At 36.9% G+C, this 26,224-nt stretch overlaps 1 protein-coding gene across 1 annotated transcript in view; it reads right to left on the reverse strand.

Annotated features, from left to right (window-relative positions):
* The window catches only part of LOC117415471 (plexin-A4), a 224,419-nt gene that overhangs the window by 50,503 nt on the left and 147,692 nt on the right, over positions 1-26,224 (reverse strand). The window contains exons 8-16 of the mRNA XM_034025896.3: positions 22,949-23,048; positions 22,481-22,595; positions 14,594-14,794; positions 10,702-10,798; positions 8,881-9,065; positions 3,298-3,449; positions 2,893-3,010; positions 1,506-1,642; positions 1,023-1,190 (exon numbers count right to left, since the gene is read on the reverse strand). Coding sequence (XP_033881787.1) covers positions 1,023-1,190; positions 1,506-1,642; positions 2,893-3,010; positions 3,298-3,449; positions 8,881-9,065; positions 10,702-10,798; positions 14,594-14,794; positions 22,481-22,595; positions 22,949-23,048 — 1,273 coding nt within the window. The remainder of the gene's footprint in view (positions 1-1,022; positions 1,191-1,505; positions 1,643-2,892; positions 3,011-3,297; positions 3,450-8,880; positions 9,066-10,701; positions 10,799-14,593; positions 14,795-22,480; positions 22,596-22,948; positions 23,049-26,224) is intronic.

The raw sequence follows: 26,224 nt of genomic DNA on the forward strand, positions 1-26,224 counted from the left end.
TGGGTTTTCTATAAATTTCACACTCCAAAGCAAAAACGAATTGTCCCTATAATACAAAAATGCTACATAATACAAAATTAATAGTCTTTCTATTCTCCTAGTAGGAAAACCATCACGCATACAGAATACCAGCTAAAGATTTCCATTTCTCAAGGGGTTTCTAAGTTGATGATTCAGCTTTAGACTATTATTCTATTGCCGTGAGAAGATACAATTTTAAGATAGCTACAGTGAATTATAATAAATGTGGTGAAGAAATATGTAGTGCACTGTACTTCTTTGGTTGGCTGGCTGACCGATCAAATATTACCGAAATACATTTCAATTTCTCTTGGAGTGGACATTGCTTTTTAAAAGACAAAAAGAGATACAATTGAATTGCTACTCAATTGAAGAAAAAAAAAAAAACAGTACATACATACAAATTCTTGGTTTTATTATATTTAACTTCAAGGGACACTTCTACATTTTCCTAATGTTTTGGATAAAAACTAAACCTATTAGATTGTCAGGATGAAAGCATTTTAATTTTTAGTTACACACTTTATTGTACTTTAGTCTTTTTAAAAAGATATTTAGCGGGGATGAGACATAAAAATCAATGCGGCTAGTTGATAAAACAGAAGTAAGATGAAGTCACCGGGGTCGATTCACAGTTGACACTATAAAGGAAAGTTTTTTGGCCGAAGGTTTCTTTTGGCCAAAGGTCTATTTATAAAATGGAAAGAAATAGCCATCATTGCAAATAATTGATGACAACAAAACGTCACAAGTTTGTAAATTTTGCTTTTAAATTTAAAACCTTTAAAAAAAATTCCATAGTAGTGACCAAAATACTAGTTTACTATAATACGCTATAATAATTAAGAATACAATCACAAAAACAAAACTAAAGAGACTACTTTAATTTTCATGGATATCACAGGGTGAAACTAATCTGCAAAATGTTTCAAACATGAAAATTACAGCTTCATCTGAAACCACTGATGTCACTCAAAAACTGAACTGTAATTTGCGTCTACCTGATAATACTCCACTCGGGCTCCAGTTTGGAGATTGTGGGATCCTCCACAAATTCATACTGCAGCTCCTTTTGGATCCTGGCCCGGTCCACCCTGACTGACACAGTGACGTTCCCGTACCCATGCTGAGAGGCCAAGGACTTGCACACTATCGCTTTAGCTGCTCTCCTGGAAATACAGTAAAAGGAGATTCTGGGGAATTAGAATCTCCGATTCCTGTCTTCATGTATGCATACCCTGGAAATGAAGCTTAAGTAATCTATTGTGAAATGACATGCATTAACAACCTGCAAATTAAAGTACTGAAAATAATTGCATCCTTATTTCAAGCTGACATTTTGAACAGAATAGAAAAGGCTCTTTCTAGCCAAAACAAAAAGGCTAAGGCAGAATAAGAGAATACTTAAATACATTCAGAATATAGAAAATATGTTGATAGTTTCTAGAAAAAAAATGACATGTAAATAGTTTCAAAACATGTACCTGTGATAAACACACATCTGATCTTTGAACGTGATGGAGACATTGCTTCCGGCATCAAGGTTACTTCCAGTGATGGTTACAGTGGTGCCCCCAGACACAGGGCCACGACTAGGCTTCAGCTCCAACAGGTTCGGCACCTGCAAGGAATGATGCCAGACATGAGAAAGCACTGTTATGCAACTCCAGATGGTAATTGAGAGGGGTCTGTCAGAACATAACTAATTCTGTTAAAAAAAAAATATAACACAGTTCAGTTTTCCAAAATTATCACCAAATGATCCTAATAATACAAATAATTGTTGTCACCCGACAATTAAACTCAATAATGTAGACTAATGTTTGGAAACATCAAGTAAATGATAATTATAACTGAGAACAAAAAAATAATTGTTCCAACCTTGAAACTTTAAAAGATTTAGAGAGCATAATACTGTTGAAATCGTTGATTCGATATTTTTTGCATTGCTGTGAGCAGCGGGATACAGGAAGCATTTTAACTGCCAGATTTATTTTTCTCCTTTTTCTTGTTAATTTGATATACCACCCACACACAATGGGATTCAAGATCATTAGACCTTACAGATGTTTGCACATTGTGTTCTGGCAGTACACAGCTTCAGAAGGTCAACATATTTCAGATTTTTGTTTTTAATTATCATATTTAAAAAATGCTGTTATAAATATTTACAAAAATCTGATCCTGTGGATCCATCAGGGTATCAGCTCAACGTCTAGGCATTGATTAAAATATGTATTGTGTAGAAATGAAAATATGGGGCTTCCTTTTCACAGTGCTATTGCTCTGAGATAATACAACATTAACTGAAATAACTGTATTCAAGTACATGGAGCTATTACAATAATGACAGTAAATCCAACAATTGGTTACTGATAAGGACAGCCAAACGTGAAGCTTCTGGCAGTTTGAGTTATTATTATTATTATTATTATTATTTATTTCTTAGCAGACGCCCTTATCCAGGGCGACTTACAATTGTTACAAGACATCACAATATTTTTACATACAATTACCCATTTACACAGTTGGGTTTTTACTGGAGTAATTTAGGTAAAGTACCTTGCTCAACGGTACAGCAGCAGTGTAGCCCACCTGGGATTGAACCCACAACCCTCCGGTCAAGAGCCCAGAGCCCTAGAGTTCTTATAAAATCACTAAAATGTCCATTTGAAAAAAAAAAAATGATAATAAAAAATCGAATACATGTTTACCATAATGTGTGTGTCTTTTTTTAATAGGAAATGTAAGATCTGCAAAATGATATACGAGGTAAGGTTTACTGAAATTGTTTTGTTGGCTCTATGCACATCCTTTGAGCACCCTTTCATCTGATTATCCTTAATACGAAAAATAACACCATGCACTCACCACAAAGTAATATAAGTGGTAGGACCTTGCCATGAACTCGGGCCGGCACTCTCCCACACAGACTTCCACATATCCAGCATACTGGCTGTGCTCAGCTCGTCCCATTTCACACACAATCCTGGAAAAAGGTCAAACAGACAAGAGGAATATTATGCAAATTATTAAAGTTTGCCACTTATAAAAACATCATTTTGTTCATAATATTTCATGCAGACTGACCCCATTTCCAATAGTATTAATAACTATACAATCGCAGTAGGATTGTTTGAAAGAGGTGTATGCTTTTAATAACTTTACAGAAATACACTTTACATCTTTATCTCATGTATGGTACACAAGTTGTGACCAGAATGTAATCTCTCCTGTATATTTTAGCAGTTATCGGCACATTGTCTCCCCACTTACTGTTCTGCTGGTATATATCCCTCTGGCACTGGGGTACACTCCACTTCAGCCACCCTGACGTGCGCCACAATTTCCTTGAACTCTAGGCCAAGATTCTCCCCACGTATTGTCACCCGTGTGCCACCTTCCCTGGGACCTGTTAGTGGAGTTATCTGAAGAAAAAGCACAAAAATAAAAATGAATATAAAAAAAAAACTCCTAGGATTACACAGCTGAAAGGACTGAACATGATTCGGTCACCCTTGCTTTATAGTTTTCAGGATTAATCAATTCCTGCACACAGCAGCTAGAAGTGTATTAGTTCCAAATTTTCCAAATTGGTGTTAATTTGGCTGCCCCAGCTTCAAACAAGTACAGTGGCATGTTTTTTTGTTTGTTAGAGAAGATAAAAGCAATACATATTAGCACTTTTCAAAGTAATGTAAAAAATAAAAAAGCATATATGCATATATATATATATATATATATATATATATATATATATATATATATATATGCATATATATATATATATATTTTTTTTTTTCCAGGCATTTTAATCAACTTATATTGGATGTAAACATGTATATCTGTTCATTCTTATATAATGATTTACATCTTTTCCAGGGTGGGGTAACTTCAGAGATGTTCTGTGTCCTTTGCCTGGATCAGAGGTTGTTTTAATACAGAGATTTAGGAATTTGTTTGCTTTAGTCAAAATCAGGATAACTGTAGCATTAAACTGGCGATGCATTTTGGCAGTGCAAGGATTGAAATTGGCTGCACATTTCCATTTATATACTGGCCAAGTAGTAGAGGAACAAACACTAGATCACCAAACATGTGGGGGAGGGTGTTAAAAATGTATACAAAGAGTGTCAAACTGCTATCTTAATTCCACTGCCACACAACTACGTTCCACTGCAGACAGCATAGAAAGAAAAACAGTAATCAGAGAGACGGGGCAGCAGCATCCCTACGGTTTCCTAAGAACAACTCCTTTGTTTTAAAGTGCAAAGAGTCCAGAAAGCACATAAACTTTATTATGGAGTGGGGGTGAACAGTTCAGTGCGGATACACACTCAAAGTTTGTTCACTTTAGTAAATCAAGTCCAGTTAAACAATATAGTGTTTAGAACCCGTCACTTCCTACAGAGACAGAGATAAAACATGACGCTGCTCTGTGAATGTCGCATTGTTTAATGTCTTTAACTCCATTAACTGTGAGGGTGGAACACTGTGAATGCAACCAATTTTAGATAATATACTTGAACTGCATTCTTGCCAAGCACCTTAAAAGAAGAATGAGATGATTCCTTAATGTGCCAATGTCTATGCTGATAACAGGCAGTCCAGGCTTTTTAATATTGTGACTTAAAATATATATATATATATATATTTTTATTTAAAGTTAGAAAATCAGTATTCCTTTTTATTCTAAACTGTGTGGCAAATAAGTACCACTGTGAAAACAAAAGCAAAAACTTCTCAGTTCTAATGTGGGCTGAATCTCATTTAAAAAGGTACCTATGACAAAGTCATTTACATGTACAGATTACTGTAATACCATACCACAGAAACCCATACATACTGTATTGACTGGCCACTGCACTGTCCAGACCAAATCTTTGCTTACTGTATAGCCATTATATACCAATGCCAATACAACAATTAAAACAAATCATAAATCAATCTTTTGTTAAAGCATGCATATTAACACAAAGAAGCAAGGTTGATACTGTTGACTCATTGTGTGGAGAAAATTACATGGATGGCAGCCACAATATTAGGTTTGGGATTTTTAACTGGGTCTGTTACATATAAGCAACTGTATTTTACCGGTACCACTAAACAAACCACAAGAAAGTCAATTCATTGCAGATTTTAAAAGCCTAAACTAGCCATCACTTCCCAGGTGCTAGCTGAGACAAGCAGACATTTTGTGCATTCTTGGCTGGAGTAATGGGATTTAAGTTGATATTAATGACATTTCACAATGTCAGCCTTCTCTGCCACGTGAAAGGCCCTTCAGAGAGGCTTTATGAAGAAGAGTAAGGTGCACCTCCGGGGAGGAAGCCGACCACCCAGCTGGGAGGGAGGTCAGGTCGACATCATCCTTCACAGCAGCTGCTCCCAATACACAATTGTTCAAACTGTTGAAAAGGCAGCTTCTGAAGCATCAGGCTTTTTGATATGAATCATAATCATAATCATCAGTACAGCATGGTGTATATTTACAGGGGTAGGACAAACAAATAGAAATGCCTTGACTGTCCATTTGTTTCCAGGAGAGCACGGATTCCAAGCCTGACAAATGCATCGTTCCAGATGGGTACATAACCATTTATTTAATTATTACTGCCTTACTTGGAGGAAGTTCAGGGTAGAACTCTACAGAGTCTGTTCTCCAGAATGGACCAATGAATTGTCACTTTTTAGAGCGTGCCACTGCTGTTTTGCCCATTTTGTATGAATCTGACTTGCGACAGTGCGATGAACAATGTCAGGGATGCCATTGACAAAGCAAATTAATGAGTCATGTGAGGGACAGCCCAATTGCACACAACTGTGTAGAATTGGCACTTTGATACCTTCTCTAAATCAGTGACTTTACTTATTGTACAGAAGAAAGTTCTGAAATTAAATGGATACATGTCTTAACTTTGAAATGGATAAAGGCAGTCTGCCAATCTATCTGTGTGAAGTCCAACTTCATCTTATCTTTAGAGCTCTGGCACATTTTATAAAGCCGATTTAAAAGAGAGATTTTAAAGATTTTAGTATTTATAGTCAATTAGTTCTTGTTTAATGCCTCAAACTGCATGGCATAATCAGAATGTCTGCTGTGATAGACAGGTTCACTCTCTGCACTGCCTTTTATTGCCCTTTTCTGATTCAACAGAGAATCCTGGCTGAACTTTGCAAGCTTCCAAGGTGAAAACAATCCACCTCAAACACAAAGGAAGACCATTGTAAAGCCATTGGGACCAACGGGTTGAACATAACTGCTGCTTTTTTGTCACTGAGTGAAAAATACTTTACAGTAGGTTGCACGGACAGCTGGTGTGTTAGTATAATGAGCTAGCAGCATGCTACTCTAAGAGGGGGCTCAGGTAAGGTTTCAAATTCACACATACAATGTACTCTGACAACTTCAATTAACTGTAGTTAAGAATCTGAGATGTTGTACAGCTGGAGGCTATTTGAAGCAATGCAGTGTAGAGTAATTTGAAAACATTTCACTGCACTTCACTTAGTTTCATTTTACTGAGCTTCAGTGCTGCATCTCTTAAATAAATGCAGTAAACAAGTGTCACAATTTGTGCATGTGCCTAACAGAAAACAGCATGTTTCAGTTCCACTTGTTAGCCTAAAAAAAAAAAAATCATTGTGCAGATTGTATAGCTCCAATCACTGCACTATAATAAAACACTAATATAAGTTTTTTTTCAAATATGGATAGATGGATGTCTTTTTGGAGAGCAGCCAACAAGTAAAACTCACTCAGTGATCCAGACAGAACATTATCTGCAATACATATCCAGCCTTGAGAGAATACAACTCAGCTAATGGGTCACAAAATACTTTCCAATAAGAATCATTTCATATCATATCAAACAACTGGGGTATATCATGAAGGGAACTCTGCAGTGATTTGTATTGCCTGTATTTACAGCAAGGTTCATATTTAGCCCCGGGTTAGTGGGTTCTAAATAAGCATATATCTTTCCTAACATACCGACATGAGATGAGCTTTCATGTCAAGCTTTTACCAGACCAATAATCAAGATCAAAAAAAAGATTTAAAAAAAAATTATATATATACGCCTTCAAACAATACATTGGCATACATGAAAAACCTTAAAATTTGTAAACAGATATTCATTAATACAATACAATCTTAAAAAAGGGGCTACACACTAAATGTATTTATTGCAATTATATAGCTCTTTTTATACAAAAGTATCGCCAAGCACTGTACAGTACATAGCAGAAAAAAAGAACAAACCACAATACATTTATATAGCATGTCACACATACAACTGCCATAATCAGACCATTTAAAGTTACATTAAAAGCCACTAAGATAAGCAAGCCATTTTACAAAAGTGTGTTTAGTCTTGAATTGAAAACTGTAACGGTCCCAGCTTCCTTGACAAACGAAGGCGGAGCATTCCATAATTTAGGAGCTCTACAAGAAAAGGCCCTACCTCCCGTGTTGCTTTTGTTGACCCTAGGAATAACCAGCAGCCCCGCACCCTGTGGATCTCAGAGTGCAGTTTGGAAGATACAGGGTCAGTAACTCCTGCACATAACCAGGTGCTAATCCATTCAGGGCCTTGTAATAACAGCAACATCTTAAAATCAATTCTATACTGCACAGGGAGCCAGTGTAAAGAGGCCAAAACAGGGGTAATATGTTCACTTTTCTCGGTTTTAGTCAGAATTCTAGCGGCTGTATTCTGAACAAGCTGCAAGCGGGATACCACACGTTTTGGGACACCAGAATACAGTGCATTACAGTAATCAGTTCTAGATGAAACAAAGGCATGCATGAGTCTCTTGGCATCAGATACAGAAATAATTGGTGTAAGTTTCGCTATATTACTCAAATGGTAAAAAGATACTTTAGTAACTTCCCTAGTATGAGTCTAAAATGATAGATCAGACTCAAAGATTACCCTCAAACTCTTAATTTCTAATTTAAGTTTTGATGAAAGACTGCAAGGGTCAAGCGCATGTAATCCCATATTTCCTTTAAATTGGTTCTGTGAGCCAACTAGCATAACCTCTGTTTTATCTGAATTCAACATTAGAAAATTCTGTGACATCCAATGCTTGATGTCTTTAAGGCAAGTAGCTAATAACACTCAGGCAGAAGAAATTCCTGGCTTTAGGGACAAATATAGCTGGGTATCATCAGCATAGCAATGGAAGTTCACACTGTGTCTCCGGATAATGTCACCTAGCGGTAGCATATATAATGAAAACAACAAGGGACCTAGAACAGAGCCTTGTAGAACACCACAGACAACTTCCGATAATACCGGTTTTACCTCCCCCAGGCAAACTGAAACCTATCAGGAAGATGAGATTTGAACCAGAATAGGACAAGGCCAGACACTGTGCTTTCAAGACTATTCAGTAGGATGGAATGGTCTACAGTATCAAAAGCAGCACTTAAATTAAAAAGGATGGAAATCCTGAGAAAGAGCTTATCAGCAGATCATTCACAACTCTGACAAGGGCTGCCTCAGTGCCATGTGCAGCACAAAAACCAGACTGAAACTTATTGAATATAACACTAAGAGTTAGACATTTTTGTAAATGAATTGCAACAACTCTGGAGATTGGCCTATCGCTATTGGGGACTTTAGGGTCCAAATTGTGTTTCTTAAGCATAGGCTTTAACACAGCTACCTTAAGTGCTGAGCAAACTATACCGGAGGAAAGTGAACCATTTATAATTCTTAAAATGTGAGTATTAATAACAGCAAGAACATCTTTTAATAGTTTTGTAGTAATAGGATCAAGAGATCATGTAGCAGCTCTCATATGTTGAACTAGCGCTGTCAGGTGAAAATGTTGTAGTAGATCACTTACTTCTGTTATTTTTGGATTTGTGCACTTGCTGTTCATCCCGGAGTACTCCAGCCACTCTGGCAGAAGGCAGTGCTGTTTCAACGTACATCTGTCCTCCCCTTTGCACCAACCACAGCCAAAATGGGGATCTGCCTTCAGACACATGCCACAACTCTCCCGCATAGCCCCGCATTTGTACAGGTGAACTACCAAAAGAAAATATATATATATAAATATTTAAATAAGAAAAATAGAACTCCAAAAATGACTGCTTGTATTATTATTTTTTTACTGTAAAAACAGGAAATGTATATCCAGAAACTGTTTAATATGATTGATAAGACATGCAGAGATTCTGTTTCTTGGACTTTCTATCACACATTATCTATAAGGGTGATCCTTTTTATTATTCGGTTGGACAGTATATTCAGCACAGGTTGTTTTTTATACAGGGTATTTCAGTTCTAAATGTGTGGGAATCACACTTGCTTTTATTAAACAATCATATCTGCAGTTAGTTTCATGCAAAGACAGGCAGAGCAATAACTGGCAAGATGGGAATTAAGATTCACTTCAGTGATGTGACTGAGAGCTCTGTGGAACAGAGACAGATGAGTCTTCAGTGGCCTCACAAGCCTTGGTGACATGCCACAGTGACAGGTAGATGAATATTTTTTTTTTCTTTTTAATACTTCATGAAATCTTAACCTTCAATACTGAAAGACAAACAGGAGTGTAATAATGGAGTATTGCTGTGGCTCTCTCCCTTTAGACATACATGCATTCTTTTCTATAGGTAGCTCAAGTGGCAATGCAAACATCAATACATTGCCCTGGCTATAACCAAGCTTGTCTCCATGATAATACTCAATCTCTCAGTATCAATTGTGCCAAATGTGACGTGGACGACTGTCCATTGATGCCTAAATTGAGTCTTAATTGTACTTGGGACCGAAGCCGCATGTAAAAATATTTGGCAGATCACACCCAGAAATGTTGGTGACCTGTTGTAATATAAGAAGTATATATTGTTAGTGGAATTTGATATTTTGTGCCTAAAATGTTTGCAGGGTTTTTTTTTTCCATACATGAAAAACGCACAATAAAAGGCTTGCAAATATTTATGGCTTTACAGTATTCTACTGAACAACCTACTCTTCTAAACAGAGGAATCAAAACAATCCTGCTTCTTTTTATCAGCCAGTTTCAATTGCCATGGTAACCAGACCAACATTTGTTTTTTAATTGTCAGTGAATGCTTCTGTAATCCGATTCCATTACACTTCTTGCTGGGTTTTTCTACCCGACTTTCACTTCCCCTCCCCACACACACACTACAGTATGTTTACAGTGGCCACAAATACATTTTTCAGTCATCCTTAAAAAAAGAATAGTGTGCATCTGTTACAACTGAAGTGATCAGTGCAAGTACTGTACATGTCACCTCAAGTTACCAAAGTCTTATGAATGAATGGCTTAAATAGTAGGCATTAGACTAAAGTTAATGTCTAGGCATTAAGCATGTCAAAGTATTAAACGCCTCCAAGCAGTAGCGAGTGGTACTAGTGAAAGCAAGTGTTACATCCTATTACAATCACAGCCTACCTCAAACATGTCTTTTTAAAGTACTTGCACTGACTGTAATTGTTATATTGTTGTTAGAAGCAGAATGTTACCACTTTGTGACAGTTTATTTCTCTTAATCCATCGCATGTATTAAAATGCATGAGTTTCTTCATAATAATATTCAAAAGCCAAGGAGGGTGAATGGCTGTTTCTGCTCTGTTTACTGCAGGATGTTGTGGTTTGTTTCCATGGTTACTAGTTTCAAGGACACCTTACCTTTGTTATTTGCTGGATTGTCGATGCTGAAGTCACCATTCCATACAACCATTAGATCTACAGGGAGGCTGCTAATCTCCATTCCTTCATACAAGTACTGAAAAGACAGAAACAAGTCATTTAAAAAAAAAAAAAAAAATTGGAAATGTTGCTGCAGAGAATTGAGGGGTGGTGTAAAGTACTATTTCAGTTGTTGTAATCCAAAGATATAGATTATGGTGAAGCTATTCAATAATTTACATCAATATATCTTACTTCAGTTGGTTGCTCATCTAAAAACACTCAAATAAACCACAGCCTCAGCATTTTGCATATACAGTATGTTTTTATACATTTAGATTTAGAGAACAGACAACAACGTATGAAGTCAGTACATCTATAAAAATGTATAGTACAGTAAACTGCAGCATTACATTATATTCATATTCAAGTCTAAAACATAGCACTTTTAAAAGTGCTAAGCTAACACAAACAGTGACTGTATGTGTGACCCCAGGATACTCCACCTCATTATACCCCTTTCCTGTCTCCCTGCACAATGAGTAAAACCTAAGAGCAATGCTGACATAATGCCCAAGGCAAAATACAGTTTACAACTATACCAAAATACTGTTAGTTGCAGACTGTTCGGTATGCAGGGTGTATGGAGAGATTCTCGGCATAGTGACAACACAAAGTAGGTCTTAAATGTTCAGAATGTGGTGGCTTCAAAACAGGGTTGGAGGCATGGAGCATACCCTATACAATGCCTACAGAGAAGAAACCAAACTGGCAATAGTTCAAAATATCTGGTAAGGGTAATGCAACAGTCAAATAACTGCCATGTGCCAACAGCAAGTGGGGAAAGGTAATCAGAATAAATGCTAAAAAAGAAAAAAGGAACGCTGATGTAATAGAACTTCTGCATTACCCCATCTTTCATCTCCTATAATTTGTGGATTATCACCTGGGATAAGTATATGGTTTTTTTTTTGTTGTTTTGATGCCGTAGCTCTGAGTGCATTAACTTACGTTAACTTGTGCCTCTAGCTAATTCAGTTTAAATGACGTCCAACTGGTTTTTGAGATCTGTGATTAGAGCCTGGGCAACCAAAGCGATTAACAGAAACCGAGACTAGCCAGACAGTCTGCTTTGTAGATTTGAAAGATCCCAAAGCACCACCTTATGTGTATGTCTACTAAACTAGGAAGAAAACAAAAGGTTACATAAATCTTTCATTAATGACAGGGTAAAAGTCTACCACTTCATTAAATAAAGTATGGTACTGATTGTTTTTTTTATGAATTGCATCTTTTTCATATATCATTAATAAAATATAAGGCTATGTATTTCTGAACACATTTATTTAACGTGTGCATTTTTAATTACGTAGTACATATGAATAAAAACACTACTCATGTTAATAGTAATTTTATGGGAATGCCCAAACTAATACAATTCATGTGATTATTTTGTGTGTTGTATTGTATACAATAGCAATAGGTTTTCATGAACCATAATGTTTTCATTGTGCTATACTGTAATATGTTCAGAAATATGCTGGGGCAGTAACTCAAAACAATCAAGCAGTGTGCCATAGTGAGAGGACCCTGCAATTTGTCAGAGTTCTAACGGTGAGCTTAAACTATTTATTGGAATGCTTTCAATTTCTTCTTGTAATTGCTTGGGGATCTTCTTCTGTGCTGGTGAGGACAATTGCTCCCTGGGATAAACTAGAAAGTGAGACTTTGTGTATTGGATGAGACTGGGAACACCACACAAGTATAGCAGTATTGAAAAGTAGAAGCAGTGGCATTGCCTACAACTCCCTGTGACGGGGTACCCCCGCCCTGTGTGTATTTTGTTTATTTTGTCTGTTGTTGTTTTATGTGTGTATTGGTGCATGCGGTGTGGTTTTATTAGTATTTAGAATGTATGTATTTTGACAGTGTTTTAGGTCGGCAGGAGAGTTAATTACCTTCCCTGCCAAATCACTTAACGTGCAGACTGTGCCTGAGCCGACTGAATAATTAACAAACAATCGAGCTCAGGCACAGATGTATAAAAGAAGCGGATTAGCCGCTCCTCAGGGTTGGGTTGTCCAGAGGAGGAAAGAGACAAGTAAGATCAGAGATTTAAAAATGTAAGCAATACTTGTTTGTTTAGTGTCTGCGGTGTTTTGTCTGTTTGTTTTGGACACCGTGCCGTTTTCTTTTACAAAGTGTTTTGTTTGTTTCAATCTTTTTTATTTATTTATTATCTGCAATAAATACGTGCATCAGCGCTTTCACTTACAGTACTGTGTCTGTATTTCCTGGTCTCATGTCACCCACAAGCCATCATAACCACACTCCCCTAGTCCAATCTTTCCCTGCAGCTGCCACTACTGGGCAATGGTGAACAAACGGGGAATAAAACAGACGGGCCAAATATTAAATATTCAATAAGCTTAACATGTGTGGTCCAGTGGTTAAAGAAAAGGGCTTGTAACCAGAAGGTCCCCGGTTCAAATCCCGGCTCAGCCACTGACTCATTGTGTGACCCTGAGCAAGTCACTTAACCTCCTTGTGCTCCGTCTTTCGGGTGAGACGTAATTGTAAGTGACTCTGCAGCTGATGCATAGTTCACACACCCTAGTCTCTGTAAGTCGTCTTGGATAAAGGCGTCTGCTAAATAAACAAATAATAACGTCTAGGAATGTTTTTCTTTTTTTCAGACTTCGATCATCATCAGTACCACACTTGCGCTTTGCTTGAAGAGCTTCCCTTTTCCTTATTTAGACAGGAGGTATCTAAGAAATACAGAAAGCAATAACCAGCTGCCTAATTATTTATTTTACAAACTAATTATTTATTTTACAATTATTTATTTTTAAATATATCTTTCAGGTGACAGTGTTCAGATATTGATTTAGCAAGAAAATTATAATTAAAGAGAACAAAGCCACCCGGTATCAGTGGAGGCTTGATGGTGCAAATCAGAGCCGCACAAGAAGTACAGGCAAACAATAACAGGCTAATTTATCAGGAATCAGGTGTGAACCTGAACACTAGCTGTGTTTATTTTAATGATGTTTCTGCTAGATCACTTGTGTGGAACAAGGAGTAGAACTTGTACCATGTCCATCTCCACACTCTCCCGCATGATTTAACAGACACAAAATTAAGGAAGATGAGTGTTACACCAAGCTGTCAGGTAAAAGGTTCACTTTATCCCCAACTACTTGTAGGATTGTAGCCAAAACTCTGTTAAGCAACCTGTGCAGATCCGTATCACTACTTTCAGGCAGGTAACCTAACCACTTCAGCTTCAGCAGAAGGTGTCACTGAACCTTGGATGAACTTGACCTGCATCTCCAGTAGCTGTTGACGATACCAGTGGGGTGCAGCATCTGGCAGCTGCTTTTTAAAGATAGTGCAAGCACAAACCCAAACTCTGTGGGTATGATCGGTGGTGTGTGATGTAGAGCAAAGCTATACAGTAAACCGTGTGAAGTTCTGTCAATAGTCAAACCCATATATATATATAAAAAAAGCATTTTCTTACTGGACCACTACCCAATATAAAACAAATTATCTATATTTAGTTTCCCAATAGGTTTAATAGGAAATATACATTTGCTTAGGAAAAAAAATAAAAAATCAATACAGAGGTGCTCCTGGAAAAACCTGAAAATGCTCAATTTTTGTTTTATATAAGATATTCTATCAAGCTTTTCTACAACACACCAGAAAATATGCCTCTCATGATAATGTGAAGCAAGAATAGCAATCTATTTTTGAGTAATCTATAAAAATTGAGGAAATATACTCTTTGTGCAGCTGACTCGGGTGTACTGAATTTTTAAACATTTTTGTCATTTGTCTCTCGACATAATGCATTTTATGAAGAAGCATCAATGCTTTAACTTACAGAGGTGTTCTGGCATTGGACACTGGAGCTATTGAAGCGTAAGGCAGGGACCCTCTTCTCCACTCCCTGGATGTTGAGGACACATTCGTACCCTCGCTGACCAGACTGAGGCTGGGGTAGATTCTTAGCTCTCAGGGTGACAGGCTTCACCACTTCAACAGGGACAAGGATCTTCTCTGCGGGAAGCAGCTGTGGGCATTCCTGAGACACAAGAATTACATTCATGTTAAAACTTTACTGTGAATTAGACGTTTTTATATTCACACACCAATGCATTAAATGTGACCATACTTAAAATACTAAATATATTTCAATGATAAAGACAGGTTTTGTGTCATGTCTTCAAGCAAACAAGAACAAAAAAGGTGTAGCCAGATAGCAGGCCTGTAAAAAGCAGTGTTCATTTAGTTTGAGGAATAATCAACTAACTTAACGCCAGTTAAATTTTTTCATGTAAGAAATGTCCGCAGGATGTATAACATACAGCAGAGACAAAGTGGAGGAAAGCATAGATACGTTGCTTCCCAAAATAAGAATTGGACCAACAATTCCTTCTGCACTGTTAAATTTATCATAACACTTGTTTGAAGTTCATTAACTTGATTTGATTGTGTTACTTTGAATGAGTGCTTGGTTTACATATAAAAAGTCATTCTAGATAACTGAGCAGGCATAAGGGTACACAATGTTTGCTTCATCAGATTGACATCGTTTTCATTTGAATTGAACATTAAAGAGCCTGTCCCTTTAGAGACTAGGTAACAGAAGGGATTTATGTTTGCAGGCTTTTAAATCTAGGACCTGGGTTCAACTCCAGTGCAGAAAGAGAAATCAAATCTGAAAGATCCCCCTGTGGAAATAATGAAAACCTTGCCTTGGAGATCTGTTCATTCAGACTGTTATCCACTCAGCCCCTGTCATGAATCTCCCAGTTTCAGCCCTGAAGTAAATCTGCTTTACCTTTATTACCTTTATTATTACATGCACATCATTATAACCAGTATAATATTTGCAATGAAAGAACACATTCATACTAAAACTATCAGTAGTGAAGTACGGAGTAGGATTCTACAACATGGAACAGTATACTGTAGTATTTCAAAATGAACCAAACATTCCCCTCCTGTTATAAGTTCTAAGGAACTAGTACTTTTCCCTCCTCTTTAATATATGCATAGACCGCAATATTTAAGAGCAATAATAAAGAGGTTGCGGATTAATATAAGATACCAGTTATTAGACTATAAAGACAAACAGGTTGATAAGATCCAGCCCCTATAAAAATATATCAGTCCTGACACATTCATAATGCCTCCATAAGAACTCAAGGTGTTGCGAGGCCAAACATACTTATGTCGGCAACCATTATGTTGATATAATGTATATAAGGCTTTTGTTCTAGCCTTACTTAAATATGGAAACATGCCTCTACCCCCTTCCCTGTATAATTTCTGGCTGGCGGTTTTATGTTAAGATTTATTGACTCCTAATATAGAAACTGAATAAATGATGGCTGGCAGGCTTTTTTAGGTGTCTTCTGAGGTGTGTGTTATGCAAGAGTTATTTTTTCAAACCAGGTTATTAAGTCGTTATAGGGACAGTACCCTTTGCTGCAAAACAACTGTCTTAGTGAGGCATCTTGCCAAGAGATACAATATCCAAACAGCACACGACAGCAGGGCTACATCAGTCAGCTATTGTGTTAGTGCACTGATACCCTGCTCTCTGGACAGTTCCAGCTTGAGAAGGGGACCCATGTTGAGAAAATGGCAGAGATCAATACATTTATTATGCATGCTCGGGGGGTTGAGTTCCTGTCTAATAGAAATGAGCATCAGTTAGAGAATCAAAGCCAGAAAGCACTGTGTTCTGTCATTTTTGTAACTTGAAGAGTCAAATGTTGACTGGATGCATCCTAATGAATATAGGACATTGTTTTACTATTGCTCTGTCCCAATACAAAATTAACCACAAGACTAAAAATACAATAAATAATACAAGGAAAGGTTTCCGTGGTCAGAGATTTTAATTTCTACACAACAAATAGTTTTACAATATAAGAAAAATTGGGGATTAAGGGACACTTAATGAAAACAGCTAACATACAAATTCTCAATCTTATACAGTTCTTAGTATCATTTTTCCAAGACCGTTTTGATGGGGTTACAATACATTTTTATCAACTGGCGAACATTCAACTGTCCATTATCCAGCAAAGCAAAGGATTTGCAGCTTGTCTGATTCTGTGAATTTCTTCTCTGCAATGACATTATTGCAAGTTAAGTCACAACAGCCATCTTTTTTAACACGGACAAATGCCTTGTTCAGACAGAGAGTTCCACAAAATCGCCAATGTTCTGTTCTTCAAAAACGGAATTCTTCATCAAGGTCTTTCCTTATCAGTCTTAATATGCAAGGCCATGTCAGGATATTCTTGTGAGTAGCTCACAAAAGCTATGTAGAAAGTCCTGGAACTTAGTGAATTACTTTTAAATGGAGCTTGAACTACCAGAGCAAAAAGTTAGCTCTTTACTGGTCCTGTGTCCACTTTCCTTTTTTTTGCCATCTCTTAGACCACCAGAGTCTTGGCAATGAACAATTTCCTTCCATGATAAAAACTCTGTTGTTATACTGCCTGACTCTGTTTAGACAACTCATTGATGCACAATATGCAGCACAAAATACAGAAATGGAATTTGGATAAACAAAAAAAAAAGCACCTACTGTAGACAGTAAGCGAGACATCTTGTAACCATCTTCTTGAGTCAAGGTGAATCATCAAAACACACCACAGCACTCTGAGAAACCACAAGCACTTAGCAAAAGGTACATTTGGGGTGGCTCCTTTTTAATGTTATGCTTTGCTACAGGCAATAGCATTTTGGTTTTGTGTTGAAACAAGTCTGTTTTTGGAGGAGGGGTGAGGGTAGAAACCCTGTAGGAGGTTCTGTCAAGAGTTTTCTTCCGCTTACAGACTGCCAGTGACTTTCAGTTGTTTGTTGTGGCACAGGATGTAACACCACACCACGCTCGCCTCTGGGCCAAAAAAACAAATCACACACGTGTCTACTTACTTACTGTGTCACATTATACAATGGGCTGCGGTGGAATTGTGGAACACCCTGCTTCATTATATTATAGAAATCAATACCTTTTCTCACATTAGATGCTAGCAACATTAAAAACAGCACTTAAAAGTTGGTAATTCTGGTGTGATATATCAGAATTATTATATATAGCTATTGTATACTGGTGCTGTACTATGCAAGATGATATCCACCCCACAGAATATGGGCTAGAAAGCAGCTTGTACCTTACAGTAACATACACTTGTTTTAAATATAATATATAGTTAAATAAGAATAATCAAACTGTAAATGTATAGGTACATGTTTACTACTGAAAAGTGAATCCCGTGTTCTAGAAAATTCTGCCACACTTCAATGGAAAATACGAAACTTGTAGTTCTGGTGAGCAAAATATCAGTCTATACAGTCCGGCCTACTTTGCCTCTGGGAGAATTAGGTTGGTATGCCTCACCATCTTTCTTGCGGACGCACTGTATGAAATTGGCTAGGAGGGTGTCGAGCTCCAGCAGGGAAATCTGATGAATTTACTGATGGAAGTTTAGTATTGTTTAATTATTTGAATGTCTATAATGGTTTTCCATGCAGTGTTCTTTCATGTTCTCTGTTGCATTTTTCTCTGTCCTCAGCTGACCTTGGTGTTTTGGTTTTAACGGTTTGCTTTAGAGGCTACCTCAAACGTTTAAAATCTATTCTTTTTTAATGTGATATTTCATACTGAAACCCAGTTTCTCTTTAAACATCACTGAAACCTGTTCCAATGATTACTGAATTAGTTACGTCTGATTCTGTCTCCAACCTGGAACCAATAAACAATTAAAATGAGTCTTAACTTCAATTATGCATGTTTACTGTAAATTAACTGACACTGTGTCTCAGAAGGGCTACACTAAATCAAACCAAATTATTATTACAGTTTATCATTAAATTGCCCTCCTGATTGTTTTCTTTTTCCAACAGTACTGGTGGGAAGTGTGCTTGATAATTAGCACCAATACAGAAAACAGAATAAAAACAGATCTGCCAAAAACTGAAAATGTTGTCCTTTCAAGAGTAACTGATAATCATCTAATAGCTGTTTTTGAAGGTAAGGGGAACCTACAGTGCATACCACATCACACTGAAAACCTTGTGGGTGCTAATCAAGGAATCCTTTCTGACTGCAGTTGTTTCATGTTCAGCTCCTGCTCTAGGCAAAGTCGTGCCCCCACATTTCAATCAGCAGGCAAGGAGATGTGACGCTGATTTCTTCACACTTAAGGTAAACACCGGCTCTGGCACTGCATTTGAATTAACAATATCCTCATTAGTAATCCTAGGTTCAATCGCTATACCCCTGTGTGCTAATTAGGAATGTCAATTAAAAAGGCCCCAATAAGCAAAGCCAGTTCAGAAAAATCGATCAGTCACAATTACCTGTTTTGCACTTTTTCAATGACAGGGGAAGCAATGTTGAGGTTCATATAAATCCCACCTAAAGATTATAAAAGGATTACAAATAATGTCCCTACCACCACACAGAACAACAACCTGCTGGGCCTTCATGATAACCTATCAGAATACAGTACACCTTCGCTAACACCCTTCATTATAACGAACCTTTGGCTATAACGGACCTGGTCCCTGGACCCCAAATAAAAAAAAAAAAAAAAAGATAATATTGTAACGTACAGGTAGTGGACAAAAAAATGGAAACCCCAATGTAAAGTCACTTAATAGGGCATTGGGCCACTATGGTATCCCGCTCTGTGGAGTTCTCGGCGGACCGTTTTTGATGAAACTGGCTGCTCGCGCCCCAGGTTGAAATTTGCAGTCAATTGATCTGCAGTTGCTCGTCTGTTTTGCCTTGCACTTCGAATTAATGCACAGATATCTCAATCCTGGAGTATGCGCTTCCGCCCACTGTTGCCCTTTGCTGATGATGTCTTTCCCTCTGAGTTCCATGCCGACATCACCTTAGACACCGTTGCTCGTGAAACATCAGCAAGTTGAGCTGTCTTGGTCACTGAAGCTCCTGCCAAACGCACCCCAACAATCACCCCTCTTTCAAAGTCACTGAGGTCTCCACTTGCAGCCATGCTAGCCATAATTATAGGCAACCAGGCCTGTCCAACATTTTTATACATGACCCTAAGCATGCTGGGATGTTATTTGCTTAATTAACGCATGAGCCATACCTGTGTGGAAGCTCTTGCTTTCAATATACTTGGTGCCCCTCATTGACCCAGGTGTTTCCATTTTTTTTGTCCACTACCTGTATGTCAGGACTGTGAAGTGGAGGAACGCTTGGAGTAGGAGGGGCTGTGTTTCACATCGATCGAACAGCCTATGGGCGACAGGCACTGACCGTGGAGTGGGACAAGGCGGGACTAACTGGGGCTAAAGACCAGTGACAGGGGAAGTGTTTGTTGTTGTTCTGAAGCAGAGAGAGAATCGAATAAACAGAGATAGAATAGTTCCACCCTGACATTCCTTTTAAAAATTAATTTGTTTTAGCGGGGCAGGTCGTGGCCCACAGCGACCTCTTAATTGTTAATGTAATAAATATTGAGTTTGGCTCTGAATCGACAGAATGCTCATTCTTATAGCGTTAAGGATTTTTGTTACAATACACACACACTGTCAACATCCCGGACTATACGCACCAGTGAAGTCAGCTCTTTTGTCATAATAAGAAGTGCGCGCTGTTTAACTGCCTCCGAAACACAAATCATTTTATGTTGCAACAAAGCTGGAAGCTAATACTGATCGTCTGAAATAAAAGCAGTAACGCAGGCATATCTCTGTCATGAATATAGGTTGTCAAAAAGCACTAGGCACAGCAAAATTGATTAAAGAAAAACAACCAAAAAAAAAAACTTGAGGATCCGATTAACTTTTCATGTCGAGTTGATTTGGAATAAAAGGTTAGTTTGGGATTCTTGATAATAGCTGAATGTCATATACCGTATGTTTAAAAAAAAAACAAAAAAAAACACACATCTGTCAATTGGTAATTATACAAGCAGCATACCATTGTACAAAATTACATCGATTGCTACATGACTGCATAATTATTTCTTTATTTTTAAAAATAGTACTGATACCAGCTTTAACCAAAGAAATGCAAGACAAAGCAGGAAGTAAATGCCAATATTATTCCAAGTGAGAGATTAAATGAAAAACAGCTTTGACAGTTTGACACACAGCATGAGCAAGAGCCAGGTGGTGTTGCTTCTAATTAATTGGTATGCCCTATTAGGATGAGCGAGCATGGTACTTGCATTATATATATATATATATATATATATATATATATATATATATATATATATATATATATATATATATATAAAGGGGCATACCACCAGTACAGCCTTTTGCTAAGCACTTTGTTTGTACTTATTTAAAAGTGTCATGTTAACTAATAGAAGTATTTACTTTAGAAACTGCCACTGAAATAAAAGCTTTTTTCTTTTGTCAAAACCAAAAAATTCTGGTTGTTCTGTTGTTCTTTCGGTTTGGTAGTAGTTTGTAAAGTGACATTACTCTCTGCTAAGGACAGTGATGAAATTCAGGTTTGTAAGTGGTGGTAATCATTAAATACAGAGACCATTGATGGGCTACAGTTGTAAACATTATATGGGTAATGCCATTTTATAAATGACTTTAAAACATGGAATAATAATTTTAAAAAAGCATGTAAGGTTTTCTAAACCATTAAGTTTGGTTTTCCAGTTCAAACTTTGAAAGGTAACCTGCAGTACAGTATATTTTCCATTAGCCAATTTGATCAAACTCAGTCACCATCACACATATTGTTGCCAGTGGTGATGTGAGGAAAAAAAAAAAACATGTTGTTTCCCCCTTAGACTTCCAATGTCTCTCCCTCTCCCCTTTTCTTAGTTGCTCTTTAGATGCTGAGCAGTGTTAAGGATTTTTTTTAAATTTTTTAATTTATTTATTTTTTTACATAGAGTCTGTGAATCACAGAGCACAGGAAATCCAGGGATTCTGTATAGGACTGTAAATTAACTCAGAGCCTTGGGGTAGGAGCCAGACACAAAGAGAGGAAACATCAATTCATTAGTTTCACAGCTTCCCAGCCAGTGAATAAACCTCAGAGAGAAACGGCTGGGAGATGAAATATTAAATCCAGACCTAAACCAGAAGAAAATCCGGCAGATATGGGGTTTTCAGGTTCTTATTTACTTTGTTTCTCCCCAATTTCTACACTCATTGCTTGTTTATTGCATTAGCCTTTTTTATAGAAAAATCTTTGATTACTGAATTAGAAGGCTCATTTCCTGTAACTCAAGCTCCCCTAAATAATAAAGCATTCCTGTGTGCTTAAAATGTTATAGTTTGATCTGACTTTATACAAAGCCTTTTGAGGTTTGTGTTACCATTTCTCCTTTTCTGTCATTTTTATAACCCCTACCTTAAAGTGATAGTCAGTAAAAAAAATCAGGATTACAACAGAGCCTGGTGTTTCCTAATTTCATGTAGCCTTTTGAACCAGGCTCGTATCTTCCAGTTGTAGGCATTATTAACACAAAGAAGATTAGTGCATTCTTGGTTGAAAAAATATCATGTAAATAATAAAATGGTAAAACATCCATAATAAAACTGCAGGTGTAAAATTAATTTAATATAATGACAGAATTAAGTTAAACAATAAAGGCTGTTTAATTTCTGTAGCATAATTTTTGTATTTGTTTTTAAATTGTGTTTTCAATTTTAATGGCCTATTATGAACCCATTTGTTCCTGGCTGGCAGCTCCATCTATAGATGAACTCTAATGGGAAGCAATGATCTTACCTCTGACTGCTTGACCCTCCCCTCCTGAAAAGAGCAAGTGCGTGGGTCATGGGTGCACAGATGCCGGTATTTACACCAGAGGCACTGATAGGGGCTGTTAACACAAGACAGGCACCTGGCAGACAATGAAATAAACAAACACACAACATTTATTCATATTCAGACCATGCAATGCTGTAATTTCCAGAATATAACGTTATGTCATGTTATATATGAATTGCATGTTCGATACAACGTGCGCAGCACACTTGGGTTACAGGATTGTGATGTCTGTGTATGAGTATCGGCCCAAGTAGAAGGGAATGAACTGAGGCTGAAATCTGATTTCTGTTTACATGCTGCAAGTGACGATATAACCCATAGAAAGAAGATTGCAGTGCTTTAATTCTATTAGGTAAATGCTGCTTTATCATTAATATGAATGTATGTTATTTTCTTATACTAGAATATATAACTTGAAAAACTTACGAATTATGAACACTACAGTTGTAGAAGACAAAACTTGTGTTGGCAAATGCCAGCCCGGTTTCCTTGGACTTCAGGTACAGCTGAACAATCTGATGATCTCCTGTGAAAAAACAGATTATACACACATTGAGGAATCTCTTCATCTGTTTTGACACAAAGTCATTTCTTGCATACACACATTGCACAAAATCATACAATGTATATTGTTACTCATTGGCATGGTGAGTAATATACAGTTGAGATGAGTTCTTGTTTCCCTCCAAATATCCTGGGGGTTCTTCACCAATTAGAGAGAGACTGTGAGGCATGTAACACAAGAACTGTGGACATCCGCAAGCTACGCTGTAGGAAAAGAATACAAAATAGTACATTCTGATCCTCAGACGGAAGAGTTACCTAAAAACTAGAGGATCCTTGTGACAAATGAAGATTCTCCATACTGGGTGAAATGTAATTTACAGACACTTGAAAACTTGCTACTGCAGTCATTTTTAAAAACAAAAAAATAGGCTTTCGAAATAACTCAATGCACCAAAAGACCCAGTTAGAACCCCTGCATTCCATGCAGGGTCTTAAACAGGCAACACATATCTCCGAATGAAATCCAAATGGGAGGCATTTAGTAAGCTAAAGCCTTCCTCATATATATATAAGAAATAAAGAAATAAAAGGGGCATACCACTAGTACAGCCTTTTGCTAAGCACTTTGTTTGTACTTATTTAAACGTGTCATGTTAACTAACATAAGTATTTAATTTAGAAACTGCCACTGAAATAAAAGCTTTTTTCTTTTGTCAAACTATGCACTTTAATTAATTTTTTGTATTATCTTTCCAAGGCAATGGGATATGATCAAAGCAAGCTGATGACCTACACTACAATGAGTAACACTCCATTAAACACCTGTGATGTGGTCTCATTAATTACACAGGTCCATAAAAAGGACAAAGTTAAAATACACCAATAAATGTGTCTTGTAATGTATGTATTTTTCATACTGGTTTGGTCACAAGATCAAATAAATCAAAGCCAAGATGTCCATTTTGGCCCGTGGAGATGCTATTAGGTCTAGTTGCTTTTAAGTTTTATTTTATGTTACCATTGAGCTAATCTAAGATAGCCAACATCAATAGAATATACTGAAAACTGAACAGTACCTGTCATATCTGGACAAAATAAAAATAAAATAATAAAAAATGATTAGAGACAACTCTGGATCCAGGTAACACATCTTTTTAAATACTGAAAACCGGATCAAATGACAGAAACAGTCACATTACCATGCTTTAAATCCATACTAGAATATAACTTAAAAGCAACAACTTTAAAGTAAATTCATGCTTCCCCAAGCGAGATTGTGAGAATGAAAACATGTACTGTGAGTGCCTGTTCTTAAGATGTACTCAGATGCATTAACACTGAAATAATAAGAGTTATTTTTGCAAATCGGAAGAGATGACAAGGTCTCCAAAGACTCTTTAAAGCCATTTGATATGAGAGATTGAAACAAATAGACAATGAGTTGGAAACATGCAGCTACCCAGTTCTATTGTTTGAGCTAATGAAGAGGCTCATGTTTAATAAAGGAGTCACCCAGGCCACGCTACTCAAAATGAGAATTATGTTCCTCTTTTTATCTGAAGGACTCATTAATCAATCAAAGTAAACTTTACCTGACAATTAATCCATCTAAATTAGTCTGACTGAGTGCTGCGTTGGCATGCCTGTCTGTACCTTCCTTTGGGCAACTCCTGCTAAGCATGCGTTACTTAATGACACAGAGATGTGGAAGGAAACCCCTCCTCCCACAGTATCTCAGATCTACTACAGTACATGAACGGAGGTGCTAATGATATGGTGAAACAGTGAAGTAACTGTGCAGGAACTCTGTCACAGAAACAATGAGCTGAAATTCAACTCATTATTTTGGGAAACCAGGAATTCATTTGGGAAACAGTTTTGCAGACACAGAAAACAGTTGGAAAAATTGGAATCTCTGGTGCATTAAACATCAGACAGCAGTATTTTCAAACTGGCTGCTAATGACCTCTGTATTGCTCAGTGTGGGTCCTGAGGCCTAGTTTCAGCAGTGTTCTGTAGTGACTGCACTACTTCATACTCCCCACCTGACACCACACTGTCAACATTTTAAATCAAAAGAGAAGGGAAATGGTCACAGTTATGGAAATCAGATCTTAAGTATATTCTATGAATCTATACATTCCTTTACATACATCACATATATTATTCTATTTTATTTTGTTTTTATTATTATTATTATTATTATTATTATTATTATTATTATTATTATTATTATTTTGTTTTTAAGTATCCTTGGTCTCAGCTTGTTAAATTAATCATATTTAAATATATTTACTAGTTCATGCTCAGCACCTTGAACAATACAATATTTTCCCTTTTGTACGCTACACATACTGCATTATGTTGAGCTTGTTCCAGACTAAGTAACTTTATAGAAATAAATCCCTAATTAAATAGTTTCAGTGTCTTATATTGAAAACTATATACACATTGTAAAAGTAACAGCATGGTTCAGTCTACAAGGATATTAGTATGCATGCACATTTTATTTATTTTTTGTGGGGATATACTGTTTAACTATTTATATTACATCCTTTGTAATCCAAATATATAACTGTTTTTTTTTTTTTTTTTCTTTGGGTGGGGTGAGGGTAATCAAGTTTTTGACACCAAACCCAACTCTTGCACTTGTGGGTTAAGCAGTCAGCATCATCGGGTGGATTATCTTCATGAATCAATGGTACGCTTCACTTAACCAGGTATTCTCATAAATCAGTACTGTCAGCTGCTTGCTTCACTTAAGCAGCTTCAATTACTAACTGCAAGCCATACTGTGTGCAATAATTGGCTTTTTAAAATGTTATATTTAGCCAGGGGTTACATTTTTTTTTGTGAGGCCCCTATTATGAGTTTATTTCCATCCCATTCCATTGGCCCAATGAATCATGCTGTAGCAAACCTAAGGTTAACCATATCACCTTTATTCACTGAAGTAAAAATGACAAAAACAATAGAAAAAACATGTTGTTACATGGCTTAGTTTCCAGCAGTTTTACCTCTCAATATATGGTTTAGTGTTTAAAGTTATTGGTGAACTACTTTCATTTACATAAGAGTAATATTTCTCCATGTGAAACCAAGTTCATAGGTCTTATACAGAGCCCAATATACTCTATAATTGGTTCTTATTTCTTCAAAATCCAATAGCTCTCAGGACCTCAAGACTTCATACCA

This window comes from Acipenser ruthenus, chromosome 7, assembly GCF_902713425.1.
Source record: "Acipenser ruthenus chromosome 7, fAciRut3.2 maternal haplotype, whole genome shotgun sequence".
In the NCBI taxonomy this organism is placed as follows: Eukaryota; Metazoa; Chordata; class Actinopteri; order Acipenseriformes; family Acipenseridae; genus Acipenser; species Acipenser ruthenus.